At 38.0% G+C, this 22,043-nt stretch overlaps 1 protein-coding gene across 5 annotated transcripts in view; it reads left to right on the plus strand.

Moving 5' to 3' along the window:
* The window catches only part of CDK19 (cyclin dependent kinase 19), a 270,457-nt gene that overhangs the window by 242,333 nt on the left and 6,081 nt on the right, over nt 1-22,043 (plus strand). For all 5 annotated transcript variants that reach the window (XR_009690968.1, XM_061131788.1, XM_061131787.1 and 2 more), the window contains 8 exons: nt 3,526-3,583; nt 8,255-8,386; nt 13,566-13,709; nt 13,876-13,945; nt 17,918-17,990; nt 18,364-18,461; nt 19,209-19,287; nt 19,898-20,158. Coding sequence is in view for 4 of the 5 variants with exons in the window: in XM_061131788.1 (XP_060987771.1) it covers nt 3,526-3,583; nt 8,255-8,386; nt 13,566-13,709; nt 13,876-13,945; nt 17,918-17,990; nt 18,364-18,461; nt 19,209-19,287; nt 19,898-20,158 (915 nt within the window). In the remaining variant the exon portion in view is untranslated. The remainder of the gene's footprint in view (nt 1-3,525; nt 3,584-8,254; nt 8,387-13,565; nt 13,710-13,875; nt 13,946-17,917; nt 17,991-18,363; nt 18,462-19,208; nt 19,288-19,897; nt 20,159-22,043) is intronic.

The raw sequence follows: 22,043 nt of genomic DNA on the forward strand, positions 1-22,043 counted from the left end.
TTGACTTGTTCATACTGTTCAAGTAGCCCTACTTCCTGTTAAACTCTTTTACTATTGCTAATAATTTGTCTGTAACTACTTTGGGCTTTCTATGTAGATAATTAATATCACCTCAAAATAACAATAGTTTTGTTTCTGCCTTTCTAATGCATATGTCTTTAATTATTGTTTTATAGTACTGGACTTATGTTGATTTCAGAAAAAGCTGAAAGTAAAATGCTATTAGGAGGTGGGAAGGGGGATCGGGATGGGGAATACGTGTAACTCTATGGCTGATTCATATCAATGTATGACAAAACCCACTGAAATGTTGTGAAGTAATTAGCCTCCAACTAAAAAAAAAAAAAAAAAAGATATAGCATGCAAACTGCTGAAAGAATCAACTACAGTAGTGTTATACAAAATAGCTTTTAAGAAAAGGGCATTATTAAGAAAGTGGGCTTCCCTGGTGGCGCAGCTGGTAAAGAATCTGCCTGCAATGTGGGAGACCCAGGTTTGATCCCCGGGTTGGGAAGATCCTCTGGAGAAGGGAATGGCAACCCACTCCAGTATTCTTGCTAGAGAATTCCGTGGACAGAAGTCAGCCATAATACTAGATACAGGAATCTCTTGTATTCTCTTTATTATTTTTCCACAGTATTGATCAATACTGATGTACTGTATATTTGTTATTACCCTTTTTTCCCCACTGGAATATAAGCTCATGAGGTTAAGGATTTTGCCTGGTTTTGTTTAGTATGATATCTCTAGGATCTAAATTACTGCTAGATGCTCAGTCAGTATTTGTTGAACGAATGACTATGGAGGGTAGAGAAAGTAGTGCAAAAAAAGCAATGCCAAATCTTGAGCTTTTACCTTGAAATGCTCTTAAATGTTCCCCCATGACCATTGTCACAAGTTAACTTTTCCCTAGACTCTTGTAGTCCACTTCCAACTGGCTTCTGTCTTTACTTTGTGGTCCATCTGTCTTTTCCAGTTTATCCTTCATAATACTACCAGAGTTTTTTTCCCCTAAATATTGATCTGATTATCTCAGTGTCTTGTCTTGGCTCAGCCTATAGAATAAATTGTAGTTTCTCTAATGTGACATTTAATTCCCAACATAGTTCCTAGCCTTATTTCTTCACTGAGCTTTCTATGCTCTAGTCACATCATAACACGTCTAGGCTCTTCAGCATGCTATGTCTGTGGGTTTTCTTTGTGACTGTGCTCTTAACTTTTGGGTTCTCTGAGCCTGAAAAGTCATTCTTTTGTTTATGCTTATCAAAATCTTAGTCATTCTTAAATTCATCTAAAGTTATTTCCTTCCTAAAGACTACCCTGATATTCACTGAGAAGGATCATCTAATCCCAGCGATTTCTTTTGCTGTTTTGGTACTTTCTGTAATCTGCCTTGTACTCTATAAAAAGTTCTCTCTCTTTCCCTACTAGATATATTAACCTCTTTGAAGATAAGGCTTCATGTTTTATTTTTCCTTGTTTCCCGAAAATCTGCAATATAGTGTTTTAAACATAATGGAGCTTTGATAAATAGTTGTCAAACTTACTTTGAAGGTTTGGTTTTTGTCTGATGCTGTTTTTCTCTTTCTGCTATAGTAAACTAATGGTGTCTCATGTCTTCAATTACCACGCCCCAGTGACAATAAACTTCAAATCTGAATCTTCCTTTTTCCATTGTCCTGACTAGTGCGACCAGGCCTCTCACACAACTCCACGTGTCATCTTCTCTTTCTTGTTCCCCCTCCCAAATCAGTACTTCTCATAGATTTTCTATCACAAAGACACCATTCTTCCAGTCACATTAACTCAAAACCTTGGTGAAATCTTTATCACCCTTTGTCTTAATCTTCTGCCTTCAACTAGTAAGTCCTGTTAATTTCTCCTTTAAAATGTTCCTCAGCTCCATAACTCCGTCTTCATTTCAGCTGAGAAGTCCTTGGATGGAGCCCTTATGACCCATACCCAGTTCTGATACCTCCCCCTTTCCTGTGCTTCCCTGATAGCTCAGCTGGTAAAGAATCCGCCTGCAATGCAGGAGACCCCAGTTAGATCCCTGGGTTGGGAAGATCCCCTGGAGAAGGGAAAGGCTACCCACTCCAGGATGCTGGCCTGGAGAATCCCATGGACTACAGTCCATGGGGTCACAGAGAGTCAGACATGACTGAGCGACTTTCCCTCACACTTCCTGTAATCTTGCTGCCTGTAATATAAAGATCAGATTACTTCACCTGGCTTTTAAGACAATGCAGGGTCTAGGTTCATTCTGCTGCCTACAACATTCATCCTCTGCTTTCTGTCAAGTCAGACTTCTTACTTTCTCCTAAGCTTATGTCATTACCTTTCATGTGCTCTGCCATGCTAGCTCCTATTCATTTTTCAGGATCTGGATAATGGACATCACCCCTGCCCCCCACCTTCAGTGAACATTTCCCTTAACAATGGAAACTCTAATCATTTCCTCCCTGTTCATTTTTATTTTTAGTGCTTATTGTTTTCATTGAGACTTTTAAAAGAGTCAGCAAATTGGAAGGGATCTTAAAAGTAATCTAGTTTAACCTCTAACCCAAGACCTCAGTCTTCTTCATAACTCATAATTAGCATTAGCTTCTAGTATTACACAAAGCTTCTGATATTTCTATTTATATAGTGAACATCTGGAAGTTAGGAATTTGGTTTCCTGTGCTTTTATTTTTCCTTTTAATTCTTAGTATGGTTCACTGTCCTGGAAGACACTAAAAATATATTCATTGATTGAATAAATGAATCATAAATTTTCTCTTCAGAGAATTTACAGAGGAAACTTCCTTGCCCAAAAGCCTCTCTGCCTTCAACTAGTCACAAAATCCTGTTAATTTCTCCTTTAAAATGTTACTCAAATGTCTACAAATAAGAATGACTTTTTAAGGAGTCTTAAAAGATGGTGGATATATTTTCAGCCTACCCTTTTCTTTATATGGCTCTGTATTAGCCTTGACTTTTATTTTCCTCCTTCTTGAGATTATACTTGGAATTTCACTTTTGCATGAACCATAAGGTGTATGAATTTTAATGGAATCTGTTGAATGTTGACCATGTTTTCCTACAGTAGTTTATAACTATTTAGCAAGAAATATTCCACTTGACTCATTTAAATGAAGATAATTATCTTGTGGCTGGGAATTTATATAAAAATTTTCAACCACAAAAGCCCTTTGTTGTGGGCAGTAATAGAACAGCTTATAATTTGTACAGGTTTTAAAGTTATTACTAGTCATTACTTCTGAGGGATAAATAGAAATGATAGCTTTAATTCCTTTGTGATTATTTGTATGATATAATTTTGAAAATAAGATGTTTCTATAGCAAGGATGTTTTGGGAAAGTTAGTGCTAACTTCAAGTATGTCAAATGCTTAATGTAGAGGGTACTTGCTATTCAATTATAGTTTTGATGAAAATCCAGAAGTGACATTTTCATAAGAACTTTTTTCCATTTTAGAGCATGTCAAAAGAGTATAGTAATTTGAATGCTCTATTTTTATTTCTAGAAACCAGCAAATATCCTAGTAATGGGAGAAGGTCCTGAGAGGGGGAGAGTCAAAATAGGTAGGTAATTATTTCTAAAATACCTTATTAAGAAACTAAAGTGACTGCAAAGATGGTTTCCCTTTTTAATACTCTTACTTAAGTAATTTTAAAATTAATTCAAATTAATTCCTCATAATATTCATAGACAAGATGTTGGGAAATGTAGATAGTTTATAAAATCCCTCAGATTTATTCCCAAAATAAGGTTCTATAATTCTAAGCTGAGGCAAGCAAAAATTCATTCCCATACAATCCTCCAAGCATGTGTTTATGCTACTGTTACTGTAATGCTACTATTATAGTCAGCCTAAACATAATGCCTTGAATCTTACTTTTGTCGCAGCTTTACCAAATGTTTCCCTGAACCCATCCTTCCCACCCTGACCCTGATTTATACATACAGATCCTCACAGATACCTCCCCCTGCCCTCCCCTCTCCCTGTTGCATGTCTTTTCCCAATGAATATATATGTGTGTAGACTCTCTTACTTGCCAGCCTTAGATTGAGGCACTGGCAGAAGTCTTGTTTCTGTACTAAACATTTCTCTGCGACCTTGGAAGTTCTAAAAGAAGCTGCCATCATTTATACCAGTTTATGTCATTTATACTGACATATTTGGGGAGAAAATAAGCTGAGAAATGCTTTATTCTAAATTTTTTTTATAAGAGAACTTACATTTATTCAATGTTCAGTGCTTTTAAGAAAGATTTTAGAGTAAATTTTATTTTATCAACCTGCTTTCTTTGCTATTAGAACTTATGCTAGAAATGATCCAGAACTGTGCTGACTTTGCCTACTACAAATTCATTCTGTCCTGCTTCAACCAAACATACCCTGCTGCCTGGTTTTCTACTTCTTCCATTAATTCACTAGCCCAGTTCCTGAAGAAGCTGTGCTAAACCAACTTTTCTTTCTTTAAACCTCTACTCTGAGTTTGAGATTGAATCATAAAAAAATTCTGTTGATGTTAATTAAGAACTGGCTGGCTGCTTTCTTTCCCTCTCCCATTTCGTTCCTCCTCCCTCTCATCCCCTTTCTACCCTTCCTCACTTGTTTCTATTTCACCCTCACACTTCTATCGAGTACCAAGTTTTTTCCCCGTGAAAGGGAAATAATGGATGGTCCTCCTGTGGGAGACACTAAAATAGACACTTTGGAGTGTCATCTCCTTTGTTTTCACAGCCACCCTCTGGTCCGCACTGCAGATAAGTAAAGCTGGATTTACAGAGGCAGTAGCTTACTCGGCCTTTCAAAGGAAGGGCTTGAATTCCAAATCTGGGGTCTCTTTCACTCCAAGCATTGCTGCCTGGTGATATCAGAGCTATCTGGTATGACCTGACTGACCACTTTTTGTCAGCACAGCTCTGCCTTTGAAACAGCCTCAGAAAGTGTCTCTCTTCTCAGTTCTATCCCGTGCCCTTCTAGCTTCTAAATACCCTTCCTGCTGTACTTCAGTCCTTCTAATTACAGTTTTTCTGTTCTTTCCTTCTCAAGTTTCTCCTCTTCACCTTTAAACACTCATAATCCAATTTTAACATAAAGTTTCTCATATCCATTTTGTTTTCTTTTTAACCATTTGTTCAATTTTTTCCCCTTGTTCCTCTACTTCTGAAATGATGCTTACACATCGGTTTCACGTACCCTAATTTGTTATCTGTTATTAAATTCTTTTTTTTTCCTGACATCAAATTCTGTTCCTCTATTGAAACTGCTGTCTCCAAGACTATCTATGGTCTTTATCTTACCAAGTGTAGTAGCCTGTGTTTAGTCTGTTTTCCTTTACTGCCTTGTCATTTGTTCTTCTAGCTAGTCTGGCATTGTGAGTGTCTTTACTTTGGCCTTTGTGACATCACATAATGCTATTTTTTTTATTCCTTTTGCTGTGACTTCTGTATTTTATTCATTCTTGTCTCATTCCTACTAACCTTCTGTTTCAAGACAACCTAGGCACTGGCTCGAGACGTGGCCTCCCTCTACAGTTACTGCTTTAGGGAATTGATAAGTTATGGCCTTAAAATCTTGGGCTTTATAAAAATGATTTTAAGATCTGGATCTCAAATTCTGTTCTCTCACTCTAACCCTCTATTTGGATGTCTTGCTGGCAACCTAGATTCCATTAATTCCAAACCAAATTCATCATCCTCATCTTGTACTCTCCAATGCTGTCATCACATTTATCCCAGTCACCAAACTTAATGTCTTCTCCTTAGTCTCCCAAGTAGCTCTGCTACTCAACATGAATTCTGTATTCCAGCCAGGCCAGTTAGTTGCCTTATTGTTAAGAATTTAGGATTATAATTCTACCCAAGATTAGAGAGAAAGTCAGGGTTAAAAGTCAACAATAATTAGTATTAAAGGTCTAGTGAACAGTTACAGTTAACCTAGTTGATTAAATTATTTTTATATTTTGTTTTAATAGCACATTATTTTAAAAAAACCAGTATTGCTTTGATATCTATGCTTAACACTTTAATATAGTTCTTTTTTGATTGAAAGAAAAAGCAGAGTTGAATGAAAGACACATTGTGCCCTTCCCTGTATCAGAGGCTTCCCCTCCCCAACACCTGAGACTTACAGGCCTTTCCTAAAATGCTCATTGCCTTCCTTTACTATTCACAGTGATTCCGCCTTCAGAATCCAGCTCAAGTTCCACTTTCCATTTAGTCAGCTTCTGCAAATGTTTATCAAACATTGTTCCAGATAAAACCATGGAGACATAACCTCTTCCTGCAAGGGACTTTGAGTCTAACAGAAACCAGTAGCAACTTTCCTTTTTGTCTTACAGTACTTACCCTTTTTATCTACGCCATATATTTTGTCATCTCACCTTTGTGTAAGCTCCTTGACTGTAGACATTGCCTTCTGCTGCTTTTCTGTCATTTGATACTAATTAGCACCCACACCACAATTGTACTACCTCTGTTGAACTGAATAATTTAACTCATATCCAACTTTAGGAAAACAGGTGTTAGTAACATTTAGGCTAGTTACATTTTGTCTAAATTAGTAATCATTTGAAAAATGGTTTGAAAAAAATTATTTTTAGGAGTATTTATTGTTTCTCTGGGCTTGATTTCATGTTTCAGTGAATTGGTGTGGCTTACATAAAGCTAAGAAGGTAGAGAATAAGGGGAGAAATACTGGCTTTAGCCTTTACTTAAAAATAGAATGCTTTTCAATGGAGGGAAGAGTATTCCATCATATTACTTTGCCATCAACAACAGTCAGCATCTATTCAATATATAAAGCAATGCTTTGAGGTAGGTGTAATATTGGTAGACTGGTTTTGAATATTTTTGTTTGGTATAGGGAAATTTGGTTTAAAAAGTGTAGGCATCAGCACAGGCATCCTTGGATAGCTTTATTTTTTAAGACCCATGTTCTCCAAAGCATTCTCAGAAAGTCCCGTGAATTATTCAAACTCTAAAGAAATAAAATCACTGTAAATTAAAAGTTTAATGCATATCATAGCCTACTGGCTTTAGATTAAATGATACTCTATAGTTGCAACTTTAATGTACTACTTGTGCATTGTATAGTACATTGGGGACCATTATGTAATCAAACTATACTGTATGTATTACCTATTTCAAATTATAGAGGCTTATCTTTGTGATTTATTTTTTTACCTTTGTGACATGCAATTATCATATGTCTAATCTGTTGTATATCAGATCCATGGTTAAGAACATAGCTGCTAAACGATAACATGATTTTTGCTTGAGTACTGGCATTTTTACTTCCTATCCCTATGACTTTGGGCAAGTCACTGAACTGCTTTGGGCCTTAGATTCTTCATCACAGAAGTGGGGGTAGGGGGAGAATACTTATTAAACCAGCATTCTTATGAGGATTAGATGAAATGAAAGATGATGTGTATGAAAATCATTTGTAAGCTCTGAAATGCTTTATAGATACAATGTATATGTTCTTTAGGAAATCTTAAGAAAATTAAATAGTAACCAGTACATTATTATATCAACAGTAATAATCTTTTTACTACTTTTGTATACCTCTAATATTTAAATTAGTTAGCTTTGGTATAGATCTTTATAAGTGCTGAATTGTAACAAATTCTCTTACATAGTCTATATATGTTCTTGAAAACATGTATGTGATGTTCTAGTAACTATACAACAACTGGCTTTCTGGGGGAAAAAAATCACCCCAGTTTATAGCATGCACTGTTTTTCAGGATGTAAATACTCCCACCGTAGCCAATTTCAAGCCACAAACATGACATTACTGAACACCATGTTGGGAAGATACTTAAATTGGCTCTCGTGAGTCCATAAAAGCCAACTCTGGCACAGGCTGAACTAAGATAGACTCAAGATTTTAGATATATAGGCATACAGAAGTCATAATCATGAAAACGTTTAGACTTTAAAAACATATACAAATATTTTTCTGTCTCTGAAAGCCACGAATCTGGAATCAGACCTTGATTTTTATTCTGACTCTATACGTACTAGTTTTACGACTTTGGACAAGTCAGAATATCTCTAAACCTCAGTCTCTTCATCAGTAAAATAGGCACAATAACAGTATCTCCCTCAGAAGGAGCGATCTGGTGCTAGTACAGACCACTGGTTGAAAAGGAGTGCTTTGTAAGGTTAGTGGCTATTGTCATCATGGTTACAATAGCATGCCACACTGAGTTCCTATTAACTGATTTTATTTTTTAGCTGACATGGGTTTTGCCAGATTGTTCAATTCTCCTCTAAAGCCACTGGCAGATCTGGATCCTGTAGTGGTGACTTTCTGGTATCGGGCTCCAGAACTTTTGCTTGGCGCAAGGCATTATACAAAGGCCATTGGTAAGTTAATGTGAAATGATTGACTTATAATTGGTAAGTATTATATCATTATTGTGTGATACTGCGTTTATGATAAATACTAAAGGGTATAATAAAGCTGCTTTGTAAAAGCCACTTTATATGGCTTTGTGAAAGTCCTGTTGTCATCTGTATTCCCGGATTTTATATTCTAGGAGCTCTGGATATTCAGCTATTTAGGAGAATATGATTCTTTTTAAAAACAGAAAGCATTTTCTTTTTTAAATTATTCACTTTTAATCGGAGGATAATTGCTTTACAGTGTTGGTTTCTGTTGTGCAACAGTGTGAATCGGCCGTCAGTACACACGTGTCTCCTCCCTCTCGGGCCTAAAAGAAAACATTTGCTTTCAGAGGATAGAAGTGTCTGATCTTGTTGAGTTGCTATAGAAATAATAAAATGCAGATTTTGTTTTGCACCTACCTACTATTGATCAGAAGAACTGGAGAGTTGTTTAGAATTTTCTTCACACACAAAAAAAAACAGAAAAACTGAAGTAGTGTAGTTATTGGAGGGAGCCCCTGCTATCTGGGAAAAAGTCAGTCAGTCAGTCCTGTCCTAAGCAACAAACAATATGACTGATGCTTCTCTCTTGCCATTGTAGTTATCAGGATGGCAGTTTCTCCATTAAGGTAGGAAACAGAGCCTGGGTAGACTAGCAGTGCTCGGCATCTTGCCATCTCACCAAGCGTAAACACTGAACAGGAAAACCTTAAAACACAATCTGTAGGATGTAAAGCCTGCTTCAGAACACAGGCATCAGAGATTTTGCTGCCTGGCCCTATAGTGTCCTCAGAGGGCCCAGATGCCAACTGAGGGAGTCGGGAAGAGAGAGCTACCCTCAGACCTAGGTGCTGCTTTAAAGGAGGTGAAAGGAGAAGACAGCGGGGGAGTACTAGGACCATTCGTGTGAAGGCCTCGTTCTGTAAGGCAGCTACATTTTGCTCACTGTGTTTCTTTAAAGTTTCCTTTTCTTGAATTCTGTTTACTTGTATTAGACTAATTTTGACTGCATTCAGCTGCTTTGGTCAAGTTCTATTTGATAAAGGCACTTAAATTATAAAATTATTAAAAATAGACAGGCACAATCCTTTCTCTGTTAAGCTTATGAAAAAACTGAAAAGAACTATCAGAGTTATCAAGGAAGTTCTCACATTTGAAGAGATCAAACTCATAATTAACCTCTTCATGGGTAGAAACGGAAACAAAAATTAAAATATAGTAATGTCCTCATTCGTCAGGAAGTCTGATTTCTGCAAAACTCAGATACCCAGAACACATTTATACTTCCTTTGTCTAGGGATTGAGACACTAGCGCAGTGTGGAATATTGTAATTCTTCATAAGCACTGCTGAAGGATTTTGTTAAATTAGTGAAAAAGGCTATGTATGAGTGGCCACAGCATCATAAGGAAAACCATATGTGTTTGATAGTAGAGGCATGTGAGACTGACCTCAGACCCATGCCCTGGCAGCTGAGCCTGTAGAAATAAGACCCCTGACCCAGAGGCTGTCACCCTTATCAGCCAAGGGCAGTGGCAGCTGTCTGTGAAGGCGGGAGGACTTTTTTTTATACTAAAAGTAAATGGAAGGGATAGAGCAGGGGTCCCCAGTCTCTGGGCCGTGGACTGGTACCTCCTGTCAGATCAGCAGTGGCATTAGATTAGAAATAAAGTGCATAACAAATGTAATGCGCTTGGATCATTCCCCTCCGCCCAGTTCTGGTCCGTGGAAAAATCGTCTTCCACAAAACTGGTCCCTGGTGCCAAAAAGGTTGGGGACCGCTGGGACAGAGCGGTTCTTAGAATAAGCCTGACTCTGTTTCCATTCCAGTGGGTGCACTGAGGGGCTTTATTTTTGAGACATTTAGCATTATGGTTGCTTTTTCTGTTATTAGTTCACTCTCTTGAGAACAATAAAATCTAGACAATCTCAGAAGGTACCAGAGGCTAGGAAGGTGCCAAAAGTTAAGACAAAGAGGAGTGCTAGCTGGGAGCAACAGTTGGTGCTTTAGAACAGGACTGGTGCTGAGATAGCCCCGGGCACAGGGTGGGAGTGCAGGATGTGATAACAGCAGAACCTCCCGTGCCCTGGGCTCTTACCTGGCACCGTGCAGTCTGTGTCAGAAGGGAGAGTCCAGGAAGAAAAGGAAGACTCAGCCAGAAACCTTGTTAAACAAAATGATGCCCCACCAAAGACTGTCTCACTCTCAGAGATTCTTAGCAAACCCACGGCCTATGTTTAACATGTACCTCTGGTGATTCTGTTTTGTGTGGTCCCCACACTTTAAGAAGCATGGTTTTATGCATATTTTCTGATTAACTGCTCTACTGTTGTAAAATACAGATGTGTTTTTTGGAAATAGAGGTAATTGGGTTTGAACTGGAAACCAACTACATTTCTTATTTCCTCAGGGTAAGGAGAACTGAAATTGAATTTTAACCAGCTTGTGACTTACTAGCTCAGTAAAAATGAGACTTAGCAATTAAAGATAAAAACATAATCACTGATTTCTAATTCTAGTCATCCCGATTATTTATTCTGGATAGAAGTTAGGGGAAAAATTAAGATAGAAAAATAATAATCCCCACATTAGTTAGCTTATATATTCATAGCAGACATAAATATACAGTTACTCATTCTTAGAATTCTGTGTACCTGGTTCATATCAGAAATGAGTATTATTTCTATTCAGAGCATATAAAAGAGAGTTTGATTTGGCATCAGTGAAAATTTATGAAATGAGGTTTAGCCCAGGAGATGAGTGGTGATGGTTGTGGTATGTGTGTGAGACACACACACACGGGGAGTGGAGTGGGGGGAGGCAGGGAGGAGAGGGGAGAGGGAGAAAGAGAAAAATGCAAGTCATTGATAAAGGAAAGAGCTGAGAAATGGGTACAGATGATGCTGGAGCCAGATGATCATTTACAATTAGATGCTAACATGAGGCAAGACACCCTAGAATTTAATACTACCTGCTACATTGAGGTTCCTTCTCTTAGCAGTTCTTCAGGAAATCTAGATACAGGCCCCTGTCCTTTGATTAGAGGGCAAACTAGGAACCGTGTGGCCAGCAACATACAGTAGTCTCCATTGACTGCATGGTAGAGGCAGCTGTAGGAAGACTTGGGACAGTCAGAGGCTGCCATAGCAGGGCCAAGGGGACGGCCAGCATGACATGGCAGAGAAAACAACGACAAGGTAGTCACTGAACAGTATTATTATTCTACTCTTTAGTGATGGATCTTCATGATGAGGATGATTAAGTTATATTTTACAGCCTCTTAAGATGGCAGGTAATAACATAATAAAAATGGTTATTGAAAGGATATGTTCCCATTATCCAGAAGGCTAACTTGGGTGGAGGGAAACCATCCCTGAATGCAGTCAGATACATGAGACATTACTATATATTTTTTTCATTTAGTAATTTATGAAATGGCAAAGTAATTCTACCTGATAGCTTGTCTACAGAAAGTGATTCCTATGTTTAGAAGACTTCTAAACACTGTACTTTTCTATGCTGTCCCATAGTCTGTGTGTTATTAACTTTAAAAACACTAAGTGGCATTAAGTGGGCAAGTATGAATATACATCTCACAAGAATTAATTCACATGTACATTTGGCAAAGCATTTTAAATATTACAGTCTTAGAATCTAGATTAAAACTATATTATAGTTTTTCATTGTGTAAAATCTAAGTAGAATCATCTTTAACTGGTTATTTGAAGTAGTTAAGAAAACTCTGAAAGATACCTCAATTTATCTTGGCATGGTGGAGCTGGGGCAGCTTCTAAGTGAGTATGTTCAGATCACTTCTCTTTACTGGTGTCACGCAATGCTTGTATATACTTGTATTTATCAGCTTCTAGGAATGGCAACCCACTCCAGTGTTCTTGCCTAGAGAATCCTGTGGATAGAGGAGCCTGGTGGGCTGCTGCTCATAGGGTCGCATAGAGTCGGACACAACTGAAGCAACTTAGCATGCATGCATGTGTTGGAGAAGGAAATGGCAACCTACTCCGGTACTCTTGCCTGGAGAATCCCAGGGACGGAGGAGCCTGGTGGGCTGCCGTCTGTGGGGTCGCAGAGTCGGACACGACTGAAGCGACTTAGCAGCAGCAGCAGCAGCAGCAGCAGACCTTACCACTTCTTGAAAACACTGAAGGTGGTATCTTTCAGACAAAAGCTGAGTTCTCCCAAATCATTTTGTGTAATCTGTACTGCCTAGGCTGACAACTCAAAAATTCTAGTCATTATGTATTTGATTGCTGTAAAGAAACATATCACCGTACCTGATCATGATATTATTTTATTCTATCACATCTTGAGTGTTATGCCTTGTATTAGATTATCAATTGAATGCTTCAGCAATTAAATTATTAATAGTGGTTAGAAAAGCTTTTGCCTAAATGTAAAGAAAATTCATTGCTTGCTAAATTGAGTTCCCCAAGTGTATCTTGATCAGGAAATTTACAAGTAAATGTTTTTTGACTTTCAGTCTGTTATGTGATGGTATAGCTATGCTGTGTTCAGTCGCTCGGTCGTGTCCAACTCCTTGGGACCCCATGGACTATAGTCCTCCAGGCTCCTCTGTCCATGGGGATTCTGCAGGCAAGAATACTGGAGTGGGTTGCCATGCCCTCCTCCAGGGGATCTTCCCAACCCAGGGATCGAACCCAGGTCTCCCACACTGCAGGCGGATTCTTTACTGTCTGAGCCACCAGGGCAGCCCAATGATACAGCTATTTCATATCATATATATGTTTTCTTAGTGTACTTACTGTATTCACTGAAAACTTTTAGAAAATTTATTTGGGGGGATTCTTTTCTTTTTAAAAGCTATACTTAATATGAAGTATTATATTAAGATATATGACATATATAATTTTTATATGTTACAAAATAATCATCACAGTAAGTCCAGTTACCATCTATCACCATTGTAAAGTTATTACAATACCATTGACTTTATTCTCTTCGTGTACATTTCATCCCTGTAACATCCTTGGAAGTTTGTACCTCTTAAGCTCTTTTACCTATTTCATCCATCTGCCTACCTTGAAAAATATTTTTATATGTAGGTTGTGATTATACCAAGAAATTATAACCAAAGAAATATAATAAATATGTACAAAAACTTGTTTTTCTTCCTTCGTAGATATATGGGCAATAGGTTGCATATTTGCTGAACTGTTGACTTCAGAACCTATTTTTCACTGTCGTCAGGAAGATATAAAAACAAGCAATCCTTTTCATCATGATCAATTAGACCGAATATTTAGTGTCATGGGATTTCCTGCAGGTAAATTTTTTTTTTTCAAAATAATATTTGGGTCATATTTCAAAAACATTCTTTTTGAAAAGGACATTTTAGTATTTCTATGTATATTTTTAAGCTAAAATAACTAGATTTTTGATAAGTAACATTATTTTCTGTAACAACATTCAATATTTTTTTTTTGCCTAAGATAAAGACTGGGAAGATATTAGAAAGATGCCAGAATACCCAACACTTCAGAAAGACTTTAGAAGAACAACGTAAGTAATACCATATTACATACAAGTAATGTGCAGTGGGAATATTTAAATTAATCCTTTTAAAAACCAGATAGGTTATTGTTTAAACCAGAAACTTAGATGTTAGTATATTAATTATGTTTATGATTTAAAGAAGATATTTCAAATGTTGTTAATGTATATGCCAGGCTTAGGCATATATTTATTTAAAAACTTTTAAGAATTTAAGGGTCAGTAGTTTAAAAGTCTCTTATGTTTAGCTTGGAAAGGGTCTCAGTTCAAGGCCTTGATGGTAGTTTTGTCTTTGTCTGTATCATGAGTTGTGTCTGAAATGCTGGGCTAGGCAACCAGCAAGGGTGGCAGGAGGAAGAAAACATGGCCTAGGGTCTGAGTAAAACTAACTAGTGGGCATGTGTATGCTGAGTAGAAATGAGAGGAGTTTGTTACAAATATGTGCACCTAGAGGAAAAGGTGGAAGAGATTCTCGTAATTTCAGGACAGGAATGGCTTGTAGGAATGAAAGCAGACATGATAAAGAGAAGCAGCGAATGGCACTGATCATTTTGGGCCTCTCTTTCACACAGTCCTAGGTAGGGGTCCATGCATCTCCTAAAGAGAGTGCTGACATTGCTCAGGTGTCTGAATTGGGCTCTCTTCTCACCCTAGATATTTCCCTAGACAGTCTCTGTGATTTTGATGGCTATAGCGCACCATCAGTTATGCTGATGGCTCCCAATTTATACATTCTACTCCAGTTTCCTTTCCAAGTTTCAGACCCATGTATCTGACTGCTTTTTGGAATCCCAAATTGAGTGTCCCATAAATACTTCAAAATACGTGTCCCAAATTGAGTTCATCATCTGTCCTCCTAAACTTTCCCTCTCACTATATATATTTCTTATCTTAGGAAATGGCTCCATGATTTACCTAATTGTTCAAGCCAAAGACCTTAAAGATGTCCCTGATCCTTCTCCTCTCTCACTGTCTTCCATTTTATCCCCCAGTGTCCAAACAATTAGCAAATCTAGTAAATTCTTTGTTTCAATATCCTTCAGATCTCTGTATTTCTCTCCATCTACCCTGCCACTATTATATGCCAGACGACCACCCTCTCTCTCACCTGAGATCCCGCATTGGCCTCATAAGTGGTATTTCTACCTTGAGTCTTCATTCTAACTCACTGCTTGTTCTGCAGTCATTGCCAAAAGCACATCTGAGCATGTCAGTCTTCACGTTGCTTTCAATTTTTAAATATGGCTTACAAAAAGCTTTGGCGTCTACATCACCAAATTTATCTCCTAAACCTCTGTCCACTTTGTACTCTATAGGCTGGACATCATAAATTTCTTTAAGATCCTCAAAACCCCTGAGCTTTCTTGGACCCCTGGATTTTTACACATGCTGCTCCCTCAGTCTGGGACGTATTACTACCGTCCTCCCACCCATTTCATTGGATAACTCCTGTTTACCCTTTCTATCCTGATGAGGTCTCCCCTTGCCCTTCTAGTCAGGTGCTCCCCCTCTGCACTCCTGTGGCATATCCTCAGCTGCCTCTCTCAGCACACATCACTCTGCCTGACAGTTGGCTTTTGAATACTTATCTGCCTTTTCCTCTAGAATATGGATCATGCCTATTTTATACACCATTATAGGCATCTCCAGGGCCTAGTACATAGTGCACGTTCATTAGTTATTTGTCAAATGGGTATTAAGTGAAAGTGGTTCAAGTAATTGAAGATAAGCTGGTAATACAAAAGAGAAAATTAATGAAGACACAACATTTTATCTTAGTATTTAAAGGCCAAAGGAAGAGTTTTACATAAAATGATAGTATTTATAATAGCCAGAAATAACAGGAGAGAAATTTAGAAAGATAAATGAAATTTAGTTTAAAAAGTAACAGAAAAAGTTCAGAGATAAAAGCCCATACTTTCTAAGCAAACAGTTTATCCACATAAAGGCCGCCTACTAATACATAACACAAAAAGGAATTTATTAAAAATTAGCTAAATATAATGCAGTGCATAAAAGTCAACTAAAGTATAATAAAAAGTTCCAGATATTATTTCAAATCACATTAAAAAGTAAACAAATAACTTCTTTTCATTATATCAGATAAAAAGAACCAAAAAAAATTACTCTTGATGTGAATTGTGAAGGGTAACAATAGAATTTTCTGTAATCTTTCCAAAGTGTCAGCTCTTCTTAGCTCATTAGAAGGCAAGGTGAGAACAGAATTAAAAGGAAATAAGTTGACTTTAAAAATTGAATGTTTGAATAAACATGCTGATAAAATGCTTTATAATGTATATAGAGAGTTTGAAAATTTTTTGGCTCCTAAACTGTAGTAAATCTAGAAGAGGATAATACAGAAAATGACAATTTATCTTATTTATAATACTAGGAAAAATAAGAAACCACAACGGGAGTTGAGCAATAGGAGTTTTCAACTTTAGGACCTTTTATATTATGATAGAAACAACCTTAGAATCTGGAGTTAACTCAAGAAATCAGTTGATTGAGCATGAAGACCAAAGCACTGTTGACAGACTCCCTTTCTACATAAACCTTAAAGTTTCATTTAACCATCACTAAACTTAATGGTTACCTTGCCAATAAAAATATTCCTGGTATTGGAGGAAACTAATTTTTAAGTTAATATACATGGCAAAGATTTTCTTAAAAATACCTGGTGTTAGCAAGGGTATAATAAAATGGGCATTCTTACTTATAGCTACTGGGGAGAATGGAAGCTCTCAGACATTAAGGAGATCACCTTAAAGATCACCTAAAGATCACCTAAAGACATTACAGATCACCTGGAGACCTTGTTAAAGATGCAGACTCTGAATCAGAATCTGTATAGGGCCTGAGTACCGCATTCCTAGTGCAGGCTTTCAGGTGCCCATGCTGCTTGAGGGCCAGGTTCATGTAGCAAGCTCTAGAGCACACAAAAAAGGCTTTGGCATGTACTTACCCTTTGACCTAATAATTCTAAGGCTTTATCCTGAAAAAGCATAAAAGCAGCCACACATAGCTAAGATGAGGCACCTAAAGGCTTTCATAGAGGTTAAACTAACTACCCAAGATCACACAACTGGTAAACGACTGAGTCAGGGTCTGGGAGGGGCCTCTGATTCTCACCTGCCATGCAGTCCTGTGCCCCTCAAAGTGCACCAGATTTACCTACAAGGATCTGCACTTTCTAACTGTTGTGAAACAAACATCATTGGTAACAGTAGAAAATGTTCAACCAGTACAAATAATAAGCTTAAAGAGTGTTTGGCAAGAGAAAACGCTTATAAAACATTAAGTGAGAAAAGGACAACTTATATATACTATGATTCCAATTTTATAAAAACAGAAATACCTCTTTGTGTGTGTATATATATATATATATGTATGCACAGAAAAAATGCCAAAGAAAAATTATCAAATCTTGATGGCAGAGTTTTTTAAATTGCTTCATAGCTTGATTATGAGTGTTTTCAATTTTTTCTTTATACTTTTTTATATTCTCTAAATTGTCTACCATAAACATATATTACCTGTTTCTTGACCTTTTAAATTTGAAATATTTCATATGTAGGAAAGAATATACATGATGAAAATATGTAGTCTATTTAGAATAATAAAATAAATATCTATTTACTCACCCCTCAGCCTGAGCAGTTGATATCCTAATATAGAATATGTACATCGGAAGGAATTGCTGGGTCATAGGATAGTCACATTTTCAGCTCTAATGGTTAATGCATTATTTTCCAAAGTAATTCTAACAGTATAAGCTCTTACATGCAGTGTGTAACAATTCTCATTTCTTTTTTACACAATTTACCAACATTCGGTTTTGTGTTCCTTTTTAATCAGAAAAAAAAAGCAATGGCTAAAATGAATACATACCTCATAGGAAAACCAACCTTGGAACTTTCCATTAAAAGATGTCAATTGTGTGAATGTCCTCAATAGTGTGTGGATGTCATGTCTTTGCAGGTACGCCAACAGCAGCCTCATAAAGTACATGGAGAAGCACAAGGTCAAGCCTGACAGCAAAGTATTCCTTTTGGTAGGTGCATCTCTCCAGCGTGGGAAGGGGATCCTTAGCACAGCTCTCCCCCGACCCCACTTACTGTCGAATTGTCCCAGCTCTTCCTCCTCTTCAGGAAAAAAAGAAATTGGTGAATGCTGGGGCAAAATTAAATCTTTTTCCTTTGAGATGTCATCCTTGACTTTTAGCCTTGTTTCCAGTGGTTTACCAGTAGGGAAAAAAAATTCTAAAACGGCTTTACTGCTAATCATTTCTGTCAGTTTCACATAAATGTGTGTAGTGTAGTAATAAACTGGCATTTGATGTTAATTCTGTTAGACACTAACACAGTCAAAACATTCACCTGGAAGCAAACTTTCATGTGCTGTCAATTTCTTATGTGTTATTCTAGCTTCAGAAACTCCTTACGATGGATCCAACCAAGAGAATTACCTCTGAGCAAGCTCTGCAGGATCCCTATTTTCAGGAGGACCCCTTGCCGACATTAGAGTATGTTTCCTTCCTTTTCTGTGCACTTTGCTCCAGGTTGAGGGTGTGCAGTGGTGGCTAAAGGCAAGGGAAGCACTTGTCACTCGAGTCTTTTATTTCCTTGGTTAAAACCACCTCAGGGAAAAACTACTCGAGACGTCCTGTATTTTGAAACAGGCAAAGCTGTAAAGAGGTGTGAATGAAAACAAGTTTATGGAATGATCATTAATCAGTTTTACAGACAAAAAGTAAAGCTGAGAACAGATGGGACTTTTATTATAGATCGGTCAGCCAGAACAGTTTACACCAAACTAGTAGGGAACTGAGCTTTTAAAATCCCGTGTCTCTGCTGCATAATTATACCTCTCCATTTCCCCATCGTTATTATACCCACAGATATAAATTGTGCTTGGATTTACTGATATTAGAGGTACAGCTTTTCTTGAGAAAGAAATTACTTTCATTGTTGAAGCAAAGACACAGTCAGCTCTCTTTAGTGCTGATGAAGTTTGTGTGGAGACATTTGTATGTCAACTAGCCAACCGCAGTTTTAAGATTTGTTATTCGAAGTGGCAATTACACCAGTGTAAAACTTAGATGACAAATTGTTCTTTTCTTATTGCTTAAATAGTGTTGAGAGGCATACCAGCCACAGATCAAGAGTAGGAAATAAGGGGGAAAAAAAGTGGAATTTTAAATGAACAAGGTCAATCATATTATAGATTTTAGGTCATGATATGTATTTTTTTTTCCTTCAATGATTTGTAGTGTGTTTGCTGGCTGCCAGATTCCATACCCCAAACGAGAATTCCTTAATGAAGATGAACCTGAAGAGAAAGGTGACAAGGTATAAATTGCACTTAGGGAAGGATAAATGTAGTCATTCCTATATATTTAACTGCATTTTATTTAATTGTGTATTTACTTTATTGTAGATGTACTCTGCAATTTGAAATACACATTCACAGATAAATGAACTTCCTGATTTGTTTTACAGTCTATTTTATTCCCCGATTCCTAATTCTTCCTTCGTTTGTTCAGTGTCATTGCCATCATTTTATGCAGGCTGCTTTTAAAGCATCACTCTATGCTTTGATTGTACTGACTCCTCCCCACACAGCCCTTCTTTTTCAAATTGACTGAAAAGACTGATGGAGCTGTTTTAAGGAGTTGCTCTTTCCTCTGTGCCTGTGTCTTCAGCGGGATGTCTGTCCCTGACAGGGAGGATTGCTGTGCAGTCTAAACGAACTTCAGAGAACGCGCCTTCTTTGGGGCTCCGTACTCACCTTTGGGGGTGCTGTATTCCCTGGCCGCTCCTTCCTCCAGGCGTGCCAGTCACTGTGGTATCCCACATAGGTCTCTCCCCAGGTTGGCCGGCAGTCTCACATGCATATCCTACAATGACAGGCATGATTTCGTTCCATACCAAGCTTGCCTTTTTTCCCTCTTCTCATAAGAACCAGCAACAGCAGCAGAACCAACATCAGCAGCCCACAGCCCCTCCACAGCAGGCGGCCGCCCCCCCGCAGGCCCCCCCACAGCAGCAGAACAGCACCCAGACCAACGGGACCGCCGGGGGCGCGGGGGCCGGGCCGGCCGGGGCAGGGCTGCAGCACAGCCAGGACTCCGGCCTCAACCAGGTGCCTCCCAACAAGAAACCGCGGCTGGGGCCTTCAGGCACAAACTCGGGCGGGCCTGTCATGCCCTCAGATTATCAGGTACTCCCCCTGAATGTTGTACTTTTTCATGTTGACATACCATTAGAAAACAAAATTCAACTGAGCAAATTTTCAACGTCTCACTGGCTGTATTCAGTGATTCATGTATCAGCAGCTCACCTAGCATACAGAAAAAGGCTCTGAAGAGCTGTATGAAATGAAAGACTTCTGGACTTGTAAAGGCAGAAAGAGGTAGGAAAGAATGTTACTTTAGCAGAGAACTGATCATGTCAGGCCAGGGCACCTTCCTCTGGGGACTGCAGGGGTCTACCAGCTAGATTACTTCTCTAGTGCTAAGTGGAGACTCCAGACCAACTGGGGAAGAGTACATTCCTGGGAGGGGCTGAAACTGCAGTTAGGTTAGGTATTAAGTCTCAGTTTGGTTACATGGGCTTAGCACAAATGACTCCATTTTGAGCCTGTTGTCTCTTTTTTTAGCAATACATTTTATGAAATGGTAAGTATACACAACGGGCTTTCCACGTAGCTCAGTGGTAAAGAATCTGCTTGCCAAGCAAGAGACACAGGTTCCATCCCTGGGTCGTGAAGATTCCCCTGGAGAAGGAAATGACAACCCACTCCAGTATTCTTGCTGGGAAAATCCCATGAACAGAGGAGTCTGGTGGGCTGCAGTCCATGGGGGTCACAAAGAGTCAGACACGACTGAGTGACTAGAAAACAACAATCCTTTTAGAAATAAGCAGTACTTAACTCTAAAGTTTGATTTTACAGTCCTAGTCTTTCTAGGGCATTACATGAAATTGAAGATTTTTGTCATTTCATGTAATTGCAAGATATTTTGTTTCTTGTTTATCTTATAACCCTGAGGAGGGAAGGTGAGGCAGGCAGCTCCTCCTCAACATTTGTCATTTTACAATGTCAGGTTTAGGTCAGAAAAAGACCCCTAGATAAGCAGTGGAAAGGGAGAGGAATGGTGCCTTACTGTGAACAAAGTAAGCAGCATATTTCAGAAGGATCTGCCATCACTGGGAGGAAATAATCAGTACATAGCCACATGACGGAAGAGAAAGGGACAAAGACGTGTCAGGAATAACTGTTACATCTCACAAGAAATAATTTTGAGACAAGAAAATACATTTGTTGAGATTCAAACAAAAACTACAATTGTATTACCAATTCAAGAAATTAAAGGAAAAAACCCTAAGGATTGGTATTTGGAGAGACAGGTAAAAATATGGGTGAAAACCATAGGGAATCTTGGGGAAAAAAAAGTTTTCAAGGTAGTAACAAACTTAAGATCTAAGAAGGGAAACAAAAAACTTAAAAAAAGGTTTGGAACCACAGTCCCTCAGGGCACTGGTGGAGAAGGAGCACATAGGAGAGAGATAATAGAAAACAAAACCGCAGGCAACGAAGACATAAACTCACTGATTAGGCACTGGAAACCAGAGAAACGTTAACAAGAAAGACATAAACAGCTGTTTAAACTGGCTTTACATTTTGAATATCTCAACACAACTACTTTGAAAACTTCTCTTGGAAGATTCCCTGTAAGCAGCAGAGTATATAATAGCACTTCCACTGGTTCTAATTAAACTAATCAAGGCATCAGTTTGGTCTGCAAAGCAGCTTGCTATTTGGGTAGTAGTCACGAACATATTTGAATTTTACTATAAAGTTAGTTTCCCCCCTAACATTAGTTTATTCCTATTGTATTATATGAACAACAAACCTTTATCATATACTAGCTCATCTTGGTGTCTCTGATTATGTTATATTAGACTGATTATAGTCAATCATGGACAGATGACTTAACTACTGTATTTACTCCTTTCAAATCTATGAGTTCTTCACATGTTTTTCTTTGTCCATACTGAGCTGTCTATTTAAAAATAAACCAGGATATCTGTGACATGGATAGCTT

This window comes from Dama dama, chromosome 28 (genome assembly GCF_033118175.1).
Source record: "Dama dama isolate Ldn47 chromosome 28, ASM3311817v1, whole genome shotgun sequence".
NCBI lineage: Eukaryota > Metazoa > Chordata > Mammalia > Artiodactyla > Cervidae > Dama > Dama dama.